This window comes from Myotis brandtii, unplaced genomic scaffold, assembly GCF_000412655.1.
Source record: "Myotis brandtii unplaced genomic scaffold, ASM41265v1 scaffold420, whole genome shotgun sequence".
Taxonomy (NCBI): Eukaryota; Metazoa; Chordata; class Mammalia; order Chiroptera; family Vespertilionidae; genus Myotis; species Myotis brandtii.
Window position 1 is genome coordinate 2415778 of NW_005366109.1, and position 17884 is coordinate 2433661.

Below are 17884 nucleotides of genomic sequence, written 5' to 3' on the forward strand. Positions count from 1 at the left end.
CCTCAGGGGCAAGCAGCCCTGGGCCCGTGCACCTGAAATGGGGAGCCGGGCAGGCTGGGTCTCAGACGCCCCTCACCACCACAACTGAGCCCCTGAATCACATCACAAAGACCCCTTTAATCTTCCTGGGCTGTGTGTGCATGAGCTTGGGTCTAGTATGAGCCCGTTGGGCAGATCCCGTAGGATGAAGGCAAATTAAACTCAGAAGAAAATGTCCAAGTGAAATGAACCTGATTTATGGAGATGATTTACTGTATTTAAAAGTTTTGGAATTGGACAGAAATGAATTTTAATTCCAGCTTGGCCACTTGGTAGGTCACCTCACTGAAACACCATTTTTAAAAAATCTGCAAAATAACAATAATACCATATTTCATAGACTCTAGACAGCATCAGCTGTAAGGCAGGCTCATCTTCATTGAGGAGGTTTTTATAATATAAACATTTAACACCAGAATATGAAGCAATAGCCAAGTGGGGGTGGATCCTGATTTGAGGTGTTGCAACTGTAAAGATCGTGCCTCGCAGACTATAGGACATAAGGTGATGCCCCTTATAGGTAATGGCTCTCTCTGGGAGGATTATGTGCCATAAGGCATGTTGCGTTCTTGCCACAGCTCAGAGTCAGTGCTCAATGGATGATGGAGGCTGTTGTTGATGTGGTTGTTATTTGGAGCTGGCGACAAATAGTAACAAAAGAATACACTTGATTCAGGTCTTCACAAGCTAGCAACATGCCCCGGCTGCTGTCTTGCCCGGCTCTGGGAGAAGACACTAGAAGCCGACACGCACCAGCAGGTCTAGAAGTAAACCTCAGAGGAATATTAAAGTATAGAAATGCACACAACTGAAAAACAGTCCTATTTATTCTGAGAATGAAGACCCAGATCTGATTTTCCCAAATCCCAAATGTACGGGAGAAACCTTTTTAAAAAGAGTATTGTTTCCAAGGTGGGTTGGGATCCGTCTCCGAGTTTGGAGCAGGAGAAAGAAAACGTTCAGAATGTCTTGTTAGCCTTTCCCGTGTTGGTCGTTTCCTTCACCTCTCACTGACAGCTTCTTCTAGGACATTTCCTGTGATTTTGGAACTGGTCGTTGATTGGCTCTCTAGTGAAAACCCTTCTGTGCAGCATCCTGTGACGTCAGTTCTCATTTAGGCCTGGACGGTCTATGGAGGATGGAGACGTGCCAAGAGGTGTCTGTCAGAGCCTTTCACCTGCCTGCAGAGCAGCTGGCTCCTGGACTGGTTCGGGAGTGGGCCTCATGCCAGGGAACAGCCATTCATTGTCCTTTATTGCCAAAGACAATGCTGCCAGTGGGAGAACTCTGATGTAGAAACACCGATGCCAGAATCCCAGTGAGTGAAAAATGGCCTGGTTTGTGCCGCCACCTCCAAAGCCGTCTCCTTCTTTTCCCACAGCCTGGGCTCGACGGCATTTTTAGAGATATGACAAATGGAACCAGGGTGTATATGAACATGGTCAAAACACAGTCCACAGGATGAAAAGCTCCTATGTACGGAGCCGGTAAGCAAACACAAGGGAATGACTCTCCGATGGACACAAATATTCTATGACTGTTTTATTCTTCCGTTTCCAATCTAAACTTGTTTCAGCATCAGGACTGATCTAAACAATGTACAGAGAGGGCCAGAAAAGGAGTTTGTGGCAAGAGCTTACCTACCTAGTTTGGGGTAGCTTGTTTGAAGAAAAACAAGTTATATGGACGTGTCAGGGATTTTTGAGAACGAAACGCAAGTGGCAGCTCCAGATCACAATGTCAGAGAAAAGCCAAATGGCCCGAGAAGACAGGGGCAACCTGACGTTACACAGGTGGGCCGGCTGATCTGCAGTGCGCACACACAGCTTTCATGTCCCCTCCGCAGGTCACTTCCAAGTGCGTGCCAGAGGCGGGATGTGGCGCAGTCTGGAGCGAAGCTGAGTCGTCGTTTTGCGCATGTAATGGTACATCGTGAGGGCTCCCACCTCCTCACCCTGGGAGTCGCTAAAGCACTCATTGGGGACTGAATTTAATTTCACCTGATTTCATCTCTCCCTAAGGAAGAAATTAAAGATCTATGACTCAGGAACATCACAAATCTCCCGAAAGCAGTTTCCCTCAACGTTACTTTGGAATTTTTAAATAAGTGTATGAATTCCACCTTATGCCTTCTTCGTCTTCACCTTGGGTCTGAGATGCAGGGATGGCGGGCTGCTCCCTGTGGCCCAGCACCAGGAGGGGCTTGTTCAGTCCTGGGGTTGAGTCGCAGTGATCCACTCAGCTGGACCGCCTCGGATCACGAGCACATTCATAAGAGGATGGTGTTAGTCGGCTCTTGGCATGAAATGAAGTGATAGTGATGATGACTTTATTGGCACCACTGCGCCAGCTGCTTTCTCTTAGCAGTGAATCTCAACATTGTGAGTCTCCAGAGAAAACAAAGGTTTGCTCATCCAGGGCTTCTGCTGGCATATTTGCAATCACAGATGTCCTCCGTGGGAGGTCTCCCCGCCCCAACCTGCGCAGCGGCAGGCAGCCCCGGCGTGCTTAATCCCAAGAACGTGGCGAACGGGATCCATCCACATACGTTATTGCACCAAAATGATGGAGAATTTAGAATTGTGACAACCCAAGGAACTGTGAGCACAAAGCTAAGTACATTGGCATAGGCCAGGGGTACCTTCCGTCATAATCTATGTCATTACTGTTGGAACAGTTTTCTTTGGGTTTAGAGAGTTAGATATATTTCAAGAGCGAAACCTTATACTACTCTGTGTGGAGAAGCAATTTATAAAAGGTCTTTCCTCCTGTCTCCCAGGAATGAAAACAGACCATTGGGTCCTTTGAGTCACATGATGCTGACAAGTCCTGGGATCCATGGGGGCCTGCTCCCCTGCCCCGCCCTCCCAGCCACCAGCCAGGTGGGTCAGCTGCCCTGCTGCCGGACTGGCTGCTCCTCCACCGGGCATCTGCTTTCCTGCCCAATCAGCTTCCTTATTGCTTTGGGTCTCTGATCCCTTCGTGAATCAGATAAACTATTATCTCCAGACAAATGCACACTCCTAACCCCCCCCCCCATTTTTTTTTCATGCAATTTCAGGGGCTTGGGTTCTAGGCCAAGGAAGGAATTTTAAATAGGGTTTTAAGAGAAACTAACTGTACTAAAGGTTACCAACATTTTAAAACTTTTTTTGATACAGGGATATCTATGTGCTTTTGTATAAATGCATTAAATAACCAGACTGAATGCCGAGTCTAATACCGACTGTAATTGAGAAGTGCTGATGAGTATAAAGGACATTTTACCATGTCGGCCAACTCTGCTGTAAAATGGAAATGTCTGTGATTCCCACTGCTGGCAGGTGCTGCTAGCTCTACTGTGGTCTGCTGCCTACATTCATCACGGAGGCAGTGCTAAACCGCAGGCAGAGGTTAGTAAAAATGAAGGTGCATCTTCCCCCGTCGAAGATCCTGGACTTGAGGTTAAGAATCTCTGAGGCTCTAGCGATTCTCCGCCTGGCGCGGGGCCTGGCAGCCTTAGCCCTTCCCATTCAGGCCAATGGAGAGGACATAGGCCTTCCCTGTCCTCAACTGAAACAACTCAAGGCTACCATGATTTTCAATATTCTGTAGCAAAAGCCAAAAGGGCCATTCAGAGCGGCTTTTGTGCCTCCGAAGGAGGAAGGTGGGGACAATGGGACTCAGGGAGTCCGCTGTGAACAGGTTGGTGACTGCTGCCTTCCCTCCCACGGGGATCCCCTCTGTGAGGCTGCCCCGCCTGGGAGATGGATCTCTGTGTGTCTTCTCCGTGTGTCTTCTAGCTTGGGATGAAAGACACATTCTCCTCTGGCTGTCACAAAGGTCTGTGACACCCTTTTGTTGCATTTGCCTCTGGCTTTAACCTCACCTTTCCCGAGATGCACGCCTAAGTGGGGGAGCCCTGCTCAGCAGCCTGCATCCTGGGAAGGCACACCGGCTCAGTGTTGCTTCTCATCCTTCCCCTGGCTCACTGGAGGGTGCTGAAATGCTACGTGTAAGCTTTGGAGGTGTGACGGTGTTTCCCAGCACCTGAAAATACCACTGTCACCGCAATCCTGTGGTGATGGCCAGCAGAGCTATTGCTGGAAAACGCCAGGGAAAAGGTCAACTTTCTCACTGGGATGCTAGAGCTCAGGCCTGCATGGGGGGGAGGGGAGGGTGAAAAGCTCAAGTTTTAGGCAAAAGGAACTGTTTCTCCTGATGGACGAGGGGAGGAGGAAAGACTCGAAAGGAAAGGCACTCTAAGCACTGCCTTGGCTGGGCGCTCCTGCAACTGGGCCATGGCTTTCGGAGGCCACCATGACCTGGTTTCCACCAGAAAAATGGTCCGTGAGAGAGGCTCACAGAGGATCGCCTGCTTACCGATTTTACTTCTTGCTTCATTTATATTTTCTCCCAGGGACTTTGCTTCAGAAAATCTGGAGGGAAAAAAAAAAAAAGAAATGAGAATTTAACTTTTTCCTCTTCATCTTAAATTATGTTTTAAAAATAATAGATTTCTGAGAGGTCTCTAAAATATTATAATACTTTATTAAAATACATAAAAGAAAATCTAAATAAATGAAATATACTAGGCTTAAAATAGAGATAAATTTTATATTTATCACTGGTGTTGTGAATTTTTACTCCTCTACCCAGCATAGAATTTTCATGCTCATATTCATTAATTTATGACTTTGAATTTCTAGTGTTTATGATGTAAGGGGACCAGAATAAAGCATGACTGTAAGCTTTCTGTACTATGTATGCTCCACAGTGTCAGGACCTCATCATCACAAAGAACACATACTTAATGTAACTTAAATAACTTTTTCTCTGATTGTAAAGTCATAGATCAGAGGTCAGCAAACTATGGGTGGTCATGAGACAAATCCAGCCCCCCCCACCTGTTTCTGTAAAAGAAGCTGTATTGGAACACGGCCACGCCCACATTTACATAGTGTCTGTGGCTGCTTTCCTGCTAAAATAACAAATTGAGTGGATTGAACAGAGGCCATATGGCCTGCAGAGCTGAAAATATTTATTATCTGACCCTTTACAGAAAAAGTTTGCTGACTCCTGTTATATCTGATGCTAAACCACATCTTGAAAATTTAAAAACAAGAAAAAAAATCTCTAATAATCTGCCACCTAAAAATAAGCACATTTTGAGATCTTCCCAGTCTTTTTTCTAGCCAGTTTTTTATACAGTGAAGACCATGTTGTATACATGGTTCTGTGCTTGGATTTTTTTCACTTAGCACTATAGCATGCCTTTCCCCATGTCTTTAGAAACTTCTCCGTTGTCTTGGATGGCTGTCTACCAGTCCACCAGATGATTGTGCTGATGTTTGCTTAATGATTCCTCTGTCGTCCAACAAATACTTATGAGACCCCCAGGGAGAGCTGGAGAGGTGGTGGAGGAAGGATAAGGCCTATGTGAGAAACTTGCAGCCCAGGACCTTAGGACATGTTAGTTGCTTTCCCATCCTCTCCTTTCTGCCATGAAATTTAAGAGGCAACTGAAAGTCTATGAAACAAATACCTAATATATATATGGCTACAGGAAAGCCTTGTGCTACTGTGGGCAACACTGGCCCTGCCCTTAGAGGACTAGGGAGGAGCCTGTCCATCAGGAAAGCTCATGTACAAGGCAGGACTGACCTGGGTTTAATGGGGGCATAGGAGCTTTAAGAAACTTTTTATTATGGAAATTTCCAAATAGGCAGAAAATAGAATAACAGAATGAACCCTCACATACCCACCAACACATGACATTCATTGTCAACATTTGGCCAGTTTGATTTTAATTATCTCCTTTCTCCCCACCTCTCAAATCTTTCTGGATCCCAGTAAGACCCACATTATTTCACACATAGCTACTTAGTTGCAAGGTTTTTTGTTAGAGGAAGTGGGGTGAGGAGAGCACTTCAGGCAGGGGAACAATGTAAAAAGGCCAGAGTACTCTGTGCTTGATGAAAAGAAGTGTGAATTATGACACTGCTATTTTCCGAATCTGTCTCGTTGGCCTGCGACTGCAGACAGGGAAATTTCCGGGGAAGGGGACACAATTTTCCCTTCATGTTAGGTTTCTGGGACTCCACCCCGGGCTCCCTCACTGAGGGTACTCAGGCTCATCATAGACTATGCACGTCCTCTCTTGAGCGAGGGCCTGTCGCCTCACGGAGAGGAGTGCAGTTCCTTCCGATTGGATTTGGTTCAGCAAACATTCACGTGGCATGTAGGTCACTGTGCTGGGCTCCACGGGCTCGCACTGGCTGTGTCTGCTGGGCGGCATTGTCTTGGGTTTGGCCCAGGCCATTCAGAGGCGAGGACTGTCTTCATGCTTTAGTTTCTGCCAGGTGGGGAGACTAGGACTGTTCCATGGCCACCCTGTCCACGTCCAGTACCTAGGCTTTCATCGGATTTGACAGTCCTTTGTTGCTCAATGGAAGATTCCTCTTCCTGCCAGTTCTGTGGAGGCTGGAAGCGTTAGAACAATGAAAATGCAAGAGAAGGCTGAGGAGCTGCTGGAATTCATGTCAGCGCTGGAGGACAGCAGGTAAAGATACAAAAGGAGGAGACTGCAGGGAGAACAGGCCACCACCATGGCACTGTTCACAGAAGCCTGACAGGCCTGGGCGAGCCCCCCTCCCCATACCCCACCACCACCTTGGCAGTGTCCAGACTGTCCAGGGGGCACAGCGAAGGGGGGGCATTTAGTGCAGTGGTCCACGCTCTCCAAAGAGCCGCCCAGGACTGGCAGACACGGTGTCGGGTGGGGGCGCCTTGGGCAGTCTCAGCTTCCTCTCCGCAGCCCAGCGCCAGGCTCAGAAGGGTTTGCCCACTGCAGAGGTGTGGGCTGAGGGCTGTCTGTCCTCATGTTTCCCTTTACTCCGCAGCTGTCACCGTTCCAGGCCACCCCGCCCACGTGTGTTCCTGATCCCTGGTTGTCAAGACAAACTCTTCCTTAAGGAAGCCCAGCCCTGGGGGAGAAGAGGGAGAGTGTGAGGGAGACGGGGAGATGAGAAGGGAAAGGAGGCAAACTGAAGAGCTGAGAAGAGGGTGACCCCAGTCTGCCACATCCTTGTTCTTCCTGGCCCACCCTGCCCCTTCACGCCCCCAGCTCATCCCCTTCCTCCTGCCCGGAGCTCAATTCTGCTCATCCAGACTGTGCTGGGAGGAGCCTTCCACTGCTGACCTTCTAACAGACACACGTTCCCATTAGTGACGTGCTCAGGGAGCCAACCTGTGACCAAGGTGTGTGCTGACTTTCCCCAGGGCATGTGCACCCAGACAATAGATATCCCCCAGCTGCTGCTCACTGCTGAGGAGGCGTGGCCCATCGGGGAGGCGTGGACCATGGGGGAGGCATGGCCCCAGGGTGATAGCAGCTGAGGAGGCCACACCTGGCTCTGCTCCAGGGCAATGAGAACCACAGACAGTTTCCTGGAGAGGCCGGGACTGCCCACTCTTTCCGTGAGAGGTGAACACTGACAGGTCTCTGTGTGTCTCTGATGTCTATCGGTTGATGATTAACATGCTATTTATTGATAAGAAGCACTCATGCACCAAAGTCTAATTACAAGTACACAGTTTACTGATGATATGCAACACTGTTGGGTTAGAGCGGGCAGGTGAGGTAATGAGTGCCAGTCGCCCTGGATTCTGGACACACTCTGTTGCTGCCGGGGCCAAACGAAAGTGTAGCCTCGGTGCTGAAGCTTGCTGTGTGCTGCACTCCTGGACTCCATCTCGTGGACGACTGTTTTTGAAGCTCCCATTCGATTTCAACCGTCACTTGTCCTGTGGGATACTGAGAGATGCACGGGTTGGTCTTGCTGGTGGTGAACGTTGTTGGAGGATTTGCAGGAACCAGAGTATTTTTCATTAGAATTTGAGGCGGGGATGTTTCAGTCCAAATCCACCCGTCAGCGACGAGGGATGAAAATGTCCATCTGTGTGAGGACTTTTAGACCAAATCAGTCCCTGGAAGGAAGTGTACTTCATGATCTCGCCACACCATTCCCGGAACGACTCCCTGGTGGTTGATGTTTTCCAGTGTTGGTCCTGTGCTTGTCTGCTGCACGTTGTTTGCTATTCTGTATCCTTCCTTGTAGGCAACTGGATTAATTGTTTGTATTTTGCTTTTGATTGTCATCTTTATGCTGTCTGAACTCGCACCAGTAGCAGGTGCTCCGCTTTGTCCAAAAATCCTAACTCCAGTGTGAGGACATGTTGCTTCGTCTCCAATACGAGAAGCCATTGCAATGCCTGGTTGCATTCTGAGTGCTCTTAAGTTGACAAGTACTTTGTTTGCAGATGTCCATCCAACTGACGCGCTGTTGTTGGCAGCTGTTTCATGCACGACCTTCCGTCGCATGCAAGGACCAGGCGGCCAAGTGTGATATTGTGATGTTAGGTCGCCTTTGTCGCATTTTTAAAAACCAACTTGCTTACATTCCCGAATGAATAGCTGAATGTGATGTCAGCTATTCACTCGGAGACGTGCCATTCTACTGCTCATATGCGCACAACCAGCTCATTGACAGATTGATGATTCCTCTAATAGATCAATATCCATGGGCACTCGCTGCAAATGCTCAAAACAGCATAAGCAAGCTGGTTTTTAGCAATGCAACAAAGGTGACCTAGCATCACAATATCGCACTTGGCCGCCTGGTTCTTGCATGCGACGGAAGGTCGTGCATGAAACAGCTGCTAGCAACAGCGCATCAGTTGGATGGACATCTGCAAACAAAGTACTTGTCAACTTAAGAGCACTCAGAATGCAACCAGGCATTGCAATGGCTTCTCGTATTGGAGACGAAGCAACATGTCCTCACACTGGAGTTAGGATTTTTGGACAAAACGGAGCACCTGCTACTGGTGCGAGTTCAGACAACATGCAGACCTGCCGGCTGCATTGTCTCTGTTGTTGAGAGTTAGATATCCATGCTGTGGAGCCATGAATACACCTGATGGAAATGGAGGCAGCGTTCCTTCCTGTGCATTCCCCGCTGCATACCGTAGCTGATAGTCTGAGTCCGCCAACACCTGGATTGTGCTTGTGAGATTATTAGTGATGTGTTGTCATGTGTTATGACGTCTTTGACTTGAATGTTGAAAAGCTTCAAGTCAAGCCTTTTTGGTCCCCAGTGGCTATTGATGAGATGTTGCCAGTCTTGAAGGGAAAAGTGGCCATGGAACCAATTGAAGTCCAAGTATCCCCACAGATGCTGAATCCGTAGTACTGGTTGTCGTTTCCAGTCGCTCCAGAGTTGTTGATTTTCTTGTACAGATGCCAAATCCGTAGTACTGGTTGTCGTTGTTTCCAGTCGCTCCAGAGTTGTTGATTTTCTTGTACAGGTGGTTGTTGTAGGTTGGCAGGGCCCGGGTACCGGTAGATTTTGTGATGACTCTGTCACCCACCCATGTGGAATCGCAATGCCAATTTCCTGAGGAAGTGCCCACTCCATCGGAACCCTGCACATTGTGGCCCATTGGGCTTCCACCACCTGCAGCCATTGTACTAGATCCCAAGTTTGAGGACACTACTGATCCTCCACTAGTACTTGTTTGCTGGGATTAAGTTCTGATCCTGGAGTTTTAGCTGTCTGCTCCATTGATAAAAGTCTTCGTCTAACAGTGGCAGAGACTGGATCTAAAGTCTTGGTCTTTTGCATCCTTTATTCAGTGTTTTCACTGGTGCCATCTTGACTGGCTTTTCTACCAGAGCACAGGGTTCAGGAACCCGTTTTTTGGCCTGGAAAACAACTTTTTCCAAGGCTTCCACCTAGCGATGTTGTCGTCTACGAGCTTCTTCTGAAACTCAGCATCTTCGTGGTTGTATGTTAGATGTGGATAATCACCACTGTTAAGGAGTTGATTATATGCCTTGTCATGCTCTTTGGCAACCGTGTCTGCTCTGTTAACTAGCTCTCCTTTACCTAGACCATTAAGTGATCCAAAATATTTGTATCCAGGAACAACAGGTCCTCTGGTGTTGTCTTGATTTGTTGATTAGCTTTTGGCTTTGGAGGTCTTGCCTCAAGGTGAAAAAACTCAGCAAGGGCACAGCCAGCCTTTTCCAACCAATCTGGAGGATGAGCAACAAGAGACATGACTACTTGACTCATTTCATTGCAATCAACAAAGTCAACATTAAACTCATCACATGCAGTGCTAGCAAATGGAGTATCCCACTGCAATTTATGAATCTGGCTGAGTTTTGTATGTCGTTTTTGAATCAATCCAGAATCTGGTATAACTTTTGGAAAACACTGTTCACAATCTGATACACCATGAGTGAAACAAATATTCGATTTTTGATTCATCCTTTCCCAGTTTTTACATGGAAACATCATTTGCGTCAAATTCAAATGTTGAGAACATTTAGAAACATACCGAGAGGAGAAATCCAACACTTCTGGCTCCCTCGACGTCTCAATCTCAAATGAAGTTTGAACGCGTTTTGACAGGCTTATATTCTCCGCAGAAGGGGCGGATCTTTTCTTAGCCTCCACCCTTTTAACATTAAACTCCCGCGTGACATCACACTCACTGGCCTTTGCCCAGGCAAAGAACTCTTTGATCTCTGTTTTTGTGATCTTCCTAAAGTCATGATCGAGTTGGCAGGCAAGTTCAAATTTGAATATTTGATCTTCCAATGGCTGTTGATGTTCGAATGTTATTGAATTTCCATCCATGACAACACACATGTTAGTATTTGAAGTCACAGTCATTGGTGTCAGATCAGTCTGTTGAGAGGACTTGCACTTTTGGTCAATACAAACAGGACTTCCATCGAGAATGGCCTTTGCAGACTGACAACCTTGGCAGTCATTTTTCCTTCTTCCCACCAGATGATCATCTTGTTGATGTAATCATTGAATGGAAAGTTTTCATTGGTCCAATTAACACATCCATAAAACAGAACAGCATGCGAGATGGCTTCTGCAATGTTTGTCTTTCCGGTAGTTGCATTAGGACCAAACACCCAGATAGTGTTTCTTTTTTCCAAACTTTTTTTGACACCAGCCATACAGCATCCTTCCAGCATATGCAGGATCGTATCCATTTAGTTCAAACATTTTGTATATCCGATTGGTCTTAATGTCATTTGGTAGTTCGTTACCGGCCAAATAATCACTGGTTGTCAGACTCATGATCTTATATGCATTCTCCAAAGCAGATTTAATCTAGCTCCTGGATATTCCAGTTGCATTGTAGCTCAGATAAGATTCCTGGCTCTCTTCTATCCATTGTTTTTCTGAGGTGATACTGAACCAGACACTGAACAAGTCCCATATATTTTGATGTTGCTTTGCTCCTGTAGAAGGGATCAGATTCAGCTTTGTCTGGGTCGGTTTGTTGAGAATCTGAAGACTTGACTTGATTGTTGATAATTGGGAGAACAGTTAGTCGTTTGTGTTCCTGCAAATGAAGAACAGCACCTTTATACTCTTCGACAGCAGTCCACGCCCATTTGAAGCTCTGACTGGGTCTTTGGAAGAAGATACGTGGGAATGTACTGTTGTCTCAAATCCGATTAGCTTCATTAAATTTGGTCTTAGTAATTGACATCCAGTCTGGGATTTGAGGCTCAATTGTCTGATAAATCTGTTTTATCAACTTAGGGTGAATTTGACTCAGGTAGCACCCAACAACAATACTCTTCATGCCATTCATTTCAATTATCGTATGTAGATGAAAAAATTTAGTTCCTTTTTCAAATTGTACCAAATAGAGCGGTTCAGATGTGACAGTCTTCTTCCATTCATTAACAGATTCCTGCTGAATTTTACCTGCAATCATTAGCTGTGGTTGCTCAATTTGATGCAAGTCCATATCAGAATCTGACAGCAATTTCCATTTTTGGTTCATAATCCAATCCACAAATTTGTCATGTATTCCGGGAAGGTGAGAGTCCAAATCACTTGGAATGCGGATAATAACCTCATAAAGTGAGGCCAAGGCTCAAGTGTCCATGAGGATGTGGTTTCAAGTGTCAGGACGGTGGTGTTTATATACTTGCATATTGACGTCATATTCTCGTTCTCACGGTGACTCTCTCGAGATGTGGGTGGACTTTGGTCAGTGTTCACATCTCATGGAGATATGAACACTCACGGAGAGGGGGCAGTCCCGGCCTCTGGGTCAGGCTGACTCACTCACTCGATGGCTGTCACCACAGAGGAGCCAGTGTTCAAGGCCACTCAGCCTCTACAGGCCTCTGTGGTCATGTTTCCTGTCATGTCAGCTGGGGCAGTTTCTTTAGGTCCGTGGGGCAAATATGTCATTGGAAGGCAAGGGGCTCCTAGGACATTTTTCCCGGTCTTTTTGTCTAGAGTGATGAACTTAATAGATTGATTATTTGTAGAGTGAATATTTAATTTCTTCCCCATCAGAGAGGAAGAGAGAAGACTGGGCCGGTATCTATGCCACTGCCTTCTCTGTAGACTTGTCTCTGACACGGTACCTCAGCTGCCTCTGCTATATTGCAATGAAGATACATCTTTCATTTCCCTCATACTTTTTAAATACCAATATTATTTTTCTTTCATCTCATTTCTGCCTCAGGATGGCTGTCTTCTCTTGTCTACCATTAAGAAGTCCCGACCCTGGCTCTCAGAAGCCTGTTGCTGTATTCTCCTACTTCTAGAGAGACACAGCATGGCCCAGCAGTTTCCTGGACTGCCAAGGTCTCCCAGAGTCAATTTCAAATTGTCATTCCTGGGCAAAAGAGTGCTTCTGAGTATCATTTTTGAGGCCAGCATTGTCTTAAAAACTGCAGGGAGGTTGAGAAGAGTCTAATCTGCTCTTTGCTCTCAGAGTTTATAATTCTAGTTCAGGAGACAGGTGTAAATATAAAACGCAAGTGGAAAAATAATAAAGTTAAACATGAAGTCTAATGGGAACCAGGGAACTCCTGTGTGTCATGGATGTTATTTCCAGATGATGCCATGAGATTTGTTGTGTTTAGGTTCTGTGTCTGAAGGATCCAGCTGAGTAAAGGGGCGCTTTTCTTGGATTAGTTCACAGTAGCAAGGACTTCTTTCCTGGTGCATGCAGTTAATCTCCTCATTTATTTCTTCTTTCGTTGCTCGCTGGTGCTCTGTGAGTGAGGGATTCCGTTTGTATGAAAGATCTGCCACGGAAGAGTTGGCTGTGTGGTGCTTGGGCACCGGTGCTTGTCGGCATGGGTTCCAGCCTCTCCTCATATCCTACACTGTGAGGATGAATGAGTCACGCCTGAAATGCAGTGCTTTTCAATTGCAATTGTCTTTAAAAATCGGCCCAAGAACGGGCTCACATGCTCTGATTCAGCGAGGGCAAACCTCCTACTAATGTGGCGACGTCTTGTTTCTCTTGTCCCAGGGAGGCTTTCCCCAGACGGAGGCCAGAGCTGGGAGAGGCTAGAAACCCCCTGTGAAGCAGCAAAGGGTGCAGGTAAGAAGGGGAAGAGAACCCTTCTACCAAGTAACACGATGTGCGTGCCATCGATCGTCCCCTCCTGCAACTCTAGAGCAACTCGTACGCTCTTGGGAACTGAGGGAATCACCAGAGATCCCTATATTGGGCTTAGAACGAATTCCCATGGGCTAGAGAGGCCGAGCTGGCCCAAGGCATGGTGTGGGGGCTATTCGTCCTGAGTCCCTCTTTAGTGGACTTGGCCAACATGGTGTCACAACACCAGAACCTTTGAGGGACAGTTACTTGATATGAGACGTAAACAGGCAAGCCGGGCCACTAGGCCCTGGCTGCTGAGGACTATTAGAAAGGAGAGACTAGGCAGTCGGTTGAGTCAGGAAACTGATTTAATAGCATCCTGAGCAAGCTGGTGCACGTCTGTGTTGCAGGGACTGGCCCGTCCTCCCAGAAACGTTCTACGCGATGCTCCTGCCACTAGAGGGAATGGGAGCATCGTGTGGAATGGAGGGGACCAGGGTCCCGTGAACCAGTTCCTAAAGTGAGGGTGGCATGGAGGTCACCCCTTTTAGCACCTGTGGGCCTTAGTTTGATGTCTGCTGTGGGAACACTGGTTCAAGCTCTGTGTTTTCATGCACAAACATTTTCTCTTAGTCCCCTGCCTTAAGGAGTTCTGAGCACCTCATATTTAACAATTGAATAGGCTCCATAACGCAAACAAAAGCTCCCATCCTGAGAAAGGGGTAGGTCTGAGGTTAAACTCCCCAGTACCAAATACTCCTTTAATGATTGTTATTACAGTAACGTTAAGCAGATGTGACATTAAAAAAATGTGGGCAGGTTTCCCAACTTTTCATTTGACTTGAAAAGACTGATTTACTGCTGGGAAAACCTCTTTTCAGAGGGAAGCTTTGTGTGAGTTTCATTGGTTCCCTTGCCCGATGGCCTCGGGGAAGATGGGACCACCAGGATTACCAGCCCATCCTGCGTGACTTAGATGTGTTTCAATCCAAAGCACATTTGTCACCGGGTTGTCAGAACTCTACTGTGCCAGAGGTTAGTGAGCCCTGAATTAGGCTTCCAAAGACCACCACATCCTTATCTCTGCCGCCCCCACCCCAATCCACCTCCAGCTGAACACAGACCTCCACTCTAGGGTACAAACCAGGACCAGGACATATGCCAATTCTAGAATCAGAAGGATGAACTAGCATGTTCTTTCCCAGCCAGTGGTTCTTAAGCTTGAGTGTGCAAGAGAAGCACTTGGAATTGGTTTAGCCTGTGGAGGTGCTGGGATCCACCTCAGAGGCTCCGGCTCTCAGGGTCTCTGGACACTGTCTAGGCAGTGGCTTTCAAGCCTGGTGGCCTGCTAGAGCCTTTAAGCAAATGGATGTTGGGGCTCTATCTGAGTGAGAATAGAAGGGGAGGCAGGCCAAGGCCTTGGTCACTTTTACAAGCTTTGTGGTCACTTGGTTATGGAGCCAGGGGATTGAGGACCTGGTGGGAGCTATGACGTCTTAGGCAGGGACACAGCTAAGGGCTCTTTGGAAGTTGCTATTTGATAAAGCAGCTGTCGTCTAGCTTGACATGCTTATCTTCAGACAAACAAGGTATCCTGCTTCAACACGGCCACTGACTCTGCTAAAAATCCATGGCCCACGGCATGGAGGAGGATGGGGACCCCTGGATGCAGGGGCCAAAATTCGTGCGGCCGGGCATATGGCCTTTTTTGGAGGGAGACGGCTGTCAGACTTCACTAGCTTCACTTGCTTCCCCCAACACTCATTATTTTATTCATTCATTTATTTATTCATTCATGTCCTCGAGTCTTGGTCCTAGTCTGCTCCCCCAAAGGGTAACTGTTCTTATGGTTAAAGTACACTAAAAGGTATCTTTTCGTTTGACTATTTTTGCTTGTTTTGCATGCATATATTTATATTTTACACAAATTGTGGGTTCTTAGGGCTCCCCTTGTTAGCATGTGTACATTAACCCATGGCTCCCACTTGCTGCATCGACCCCATGGCAGCCCCCCCCCCCACCCCAGTTTCACCTCTCTACTTCCCCGGGATGGATGCCTGGAAGGCTTCCAGCTCTCTCTGGCCACAAACAGCTGTGGGCATCCTCATATATGTCTCCTTCTGAACCCTGAGAGATAAACCTGGATGTGGAATTGCTGGGTCACGGGGGTGCACAGACTTCTTTAGACGAAGAGGGCTGCAGGGTGCTCCAGTCGGTTGCTCCTGGTTACACTCTGATCACCTTCACTGCGTTCCCAGTGATCTAAGATCCCCACCCAACCCCCCACCAAGTGGAGAAGCTGTCGGTAATAGTGGAAGCTGGCTCCCATGGCCATTGCTGTCCCCTTCTCTCTTCCCAGTCTGCCTTCTCGCCCCCTCCCGTGGCAGCTGTGCTAAACCTTCATCGCCATCCTCCAGTCTCTCATTCTACATGGACTTGCACAGAGGAAGCAGCGGGTACTTCCCGTTTGCTCCCTCCGCTTCTAAGTGTGTCCGTGTCGGCCGCACCTTGCTTTGTTGTTCTGTTCAGGGCTCCTTCCTGGCTCAGCTGCCCTGACCTCAACCCCCTCCCGACCCCACTCCCCACTCCCCACTCCCCACTCCCGGAGCCTTGCTGTGGCTCTTTCCCACACTTCTCTCACGCTTGTCACTGGTTTGCTTCTGTGGCCGACAGCCTTGGCCGATTCTCTCCCATTCTCAAACAGACTTCTCCTTAGGCTACCTCCCCTTTTTCCTTATAAACATGTTTTTCATCCATCACAAACTTTCTGCACACGTTGTTTGCTCTCTTTCTGCTTGCTTCGCCACTTCTGAAACTCCAACCCCTGGTCTTCCAGGGGCCGACTCTGTGCGCTTCCCAGCTCGGCCTGCCGAGTTCTTGGTAGCATCCGCCACAGTGACCGCATGCTGCTCCTGCTCTGTGGGGCGGTCTCCCCCGGGCTGTCAGGACAGGATTTTTCCCTGGTTCTCCCTCATCGCCTCTCTCTGCCTCTTCTCAGCCCCTCCGTGGCCTTCGTTCACTCTCCCTGTCCTTTTGAGCTGCCCCCTGGTTCCACCCTCTAGGCCAGCGGTTCTCAACCTGTGGGTCGCGACCCCTTTGGGGGTCGAACGACCCTTTCACAGGGGTCGCCTCAGACCATCGGAAAACACATATATAATTACATATTGTTTACAGTAGCAAAATTACAGTTATGAAGTAGCAACGAAAATAATTTTATGGTTGGGGGTCACCACAACATGAGGAACTGTATTAAAGGGTCGCGGCATGAGGAAGGCTGAGAACCACTGCTAGGCCCTTCCACTGCCACGTGTTTTTCTGAGAGCGCTCATCCACTGCTCATGCGTATGCCTCTCAATCCTGGATCTCACTGTCATTCAACAGTAGTTTTGAGGAGTTACTGTGTGCTAAGACCCAGTCATGTGTGACATATACCCAGTCTAGAGCTCTAGACCCATACATCTGGCAGTCACTCTGTTTTCTACGGCTTTAGGATATGTATCTGATTCATGGCTTATCTGAAACAAAGCATAAGTTTATTCTAAAGGGCTCACACACAGCCTTGCCCCACTGCATAGCAGCAGACAATGCCGCCGGCTCAGCTTCCGGCCTGGAGACCACAACCCAGGCCTGGTCATTTCACTTTCTTTGACTAAGGAGTGCAGGGCCACCCTCCAGGACAGCAGGGCCTGGAGTTCTAAGACTATAATTTAGTCCTTAGATATGTCCCTGCCTTTGGAACAGGAAGATATTGACAGAGTCACAAGCTGATGAGAATGGATGTGCAATGTGAGACTGGCAGAGGAAGTCAGTGCTGCCAGTAACAGTCCCTGACGTAGGTAACCGGCTATCCTGGGAGGGTGAGGCCTACACGCCTGGAGAATCGTACCAGGTGGATGGGATTCACTGTGAAACTGAGTGAATGCCGTGCCTTCCTTTCAGGAGTTGGGTTGGGCAGTTTAGGGAGGACAGAGCGAGCTTCCTCTCGCTGCCCGGCTCAGCCTTGCAGGGCCAGCGGCTCCCTGAACCGGCCTTACCTCTGCTTCAGAATCTGTTTGTTGTCTTCAATGGTCACGCTGTCAGCGTGGTCCCTCTTGAAGATTTCAAAGGCCTCCTGGCGTCCTAATGACATTTCCTCTCTCATCCCTGTTGGAGACACAAGGAAATGGCCTCAGTCACAGCATCAGGATCCCATTAATTTCATTGTCACTCTAGTCAGACCACAAAGGCGGCCCTGGCTCCGAGAGGCTGGCGGCAAGAGGCTCCGGACCAGACAGGTGGCCCCAGGCTCCTCCAGCCAGCCGCCCACCAGGGAGCCCTCGCAGCCACACCCGCTGCACCCCTCTGGCTGGGCCGTGCCTCCATGTGACTGTGGGGGGTGGGGTTTGGAATGTCTGGTCGAAGGAAATGAAAACCA

General features: G+C 48.1%; 1 protein-coding gene across 1 annotated transcript in view; it reads right to left on the bottom strand.

Moving 5' to 3' along the window:
• KIF6 (kinesin family member 6) overlaps positions 1-17614 on the bottom strand; it is a 95560-nt gene extending 77946 nt beyond the window's left edge. Inside the window, exons 1-2 of the mRNA XM_005873792.2 lie at positions 17505-17614; positions 4402-4457 (exon numbers count right to left, since the gene is read on the bottom strand). Coding sequence (XP_005873854.1) covers positions 4402-4457; positions 17505-17611 — 163 coding nt within the window. The 5' untranslated portion in view covers positions 17612-17614. The remainder of the gene's footprint in view (positions 1-4401; positions 4458-17504) is intronic.
• Positions 17615-17884: the final 270 nt, after the last annotated feature.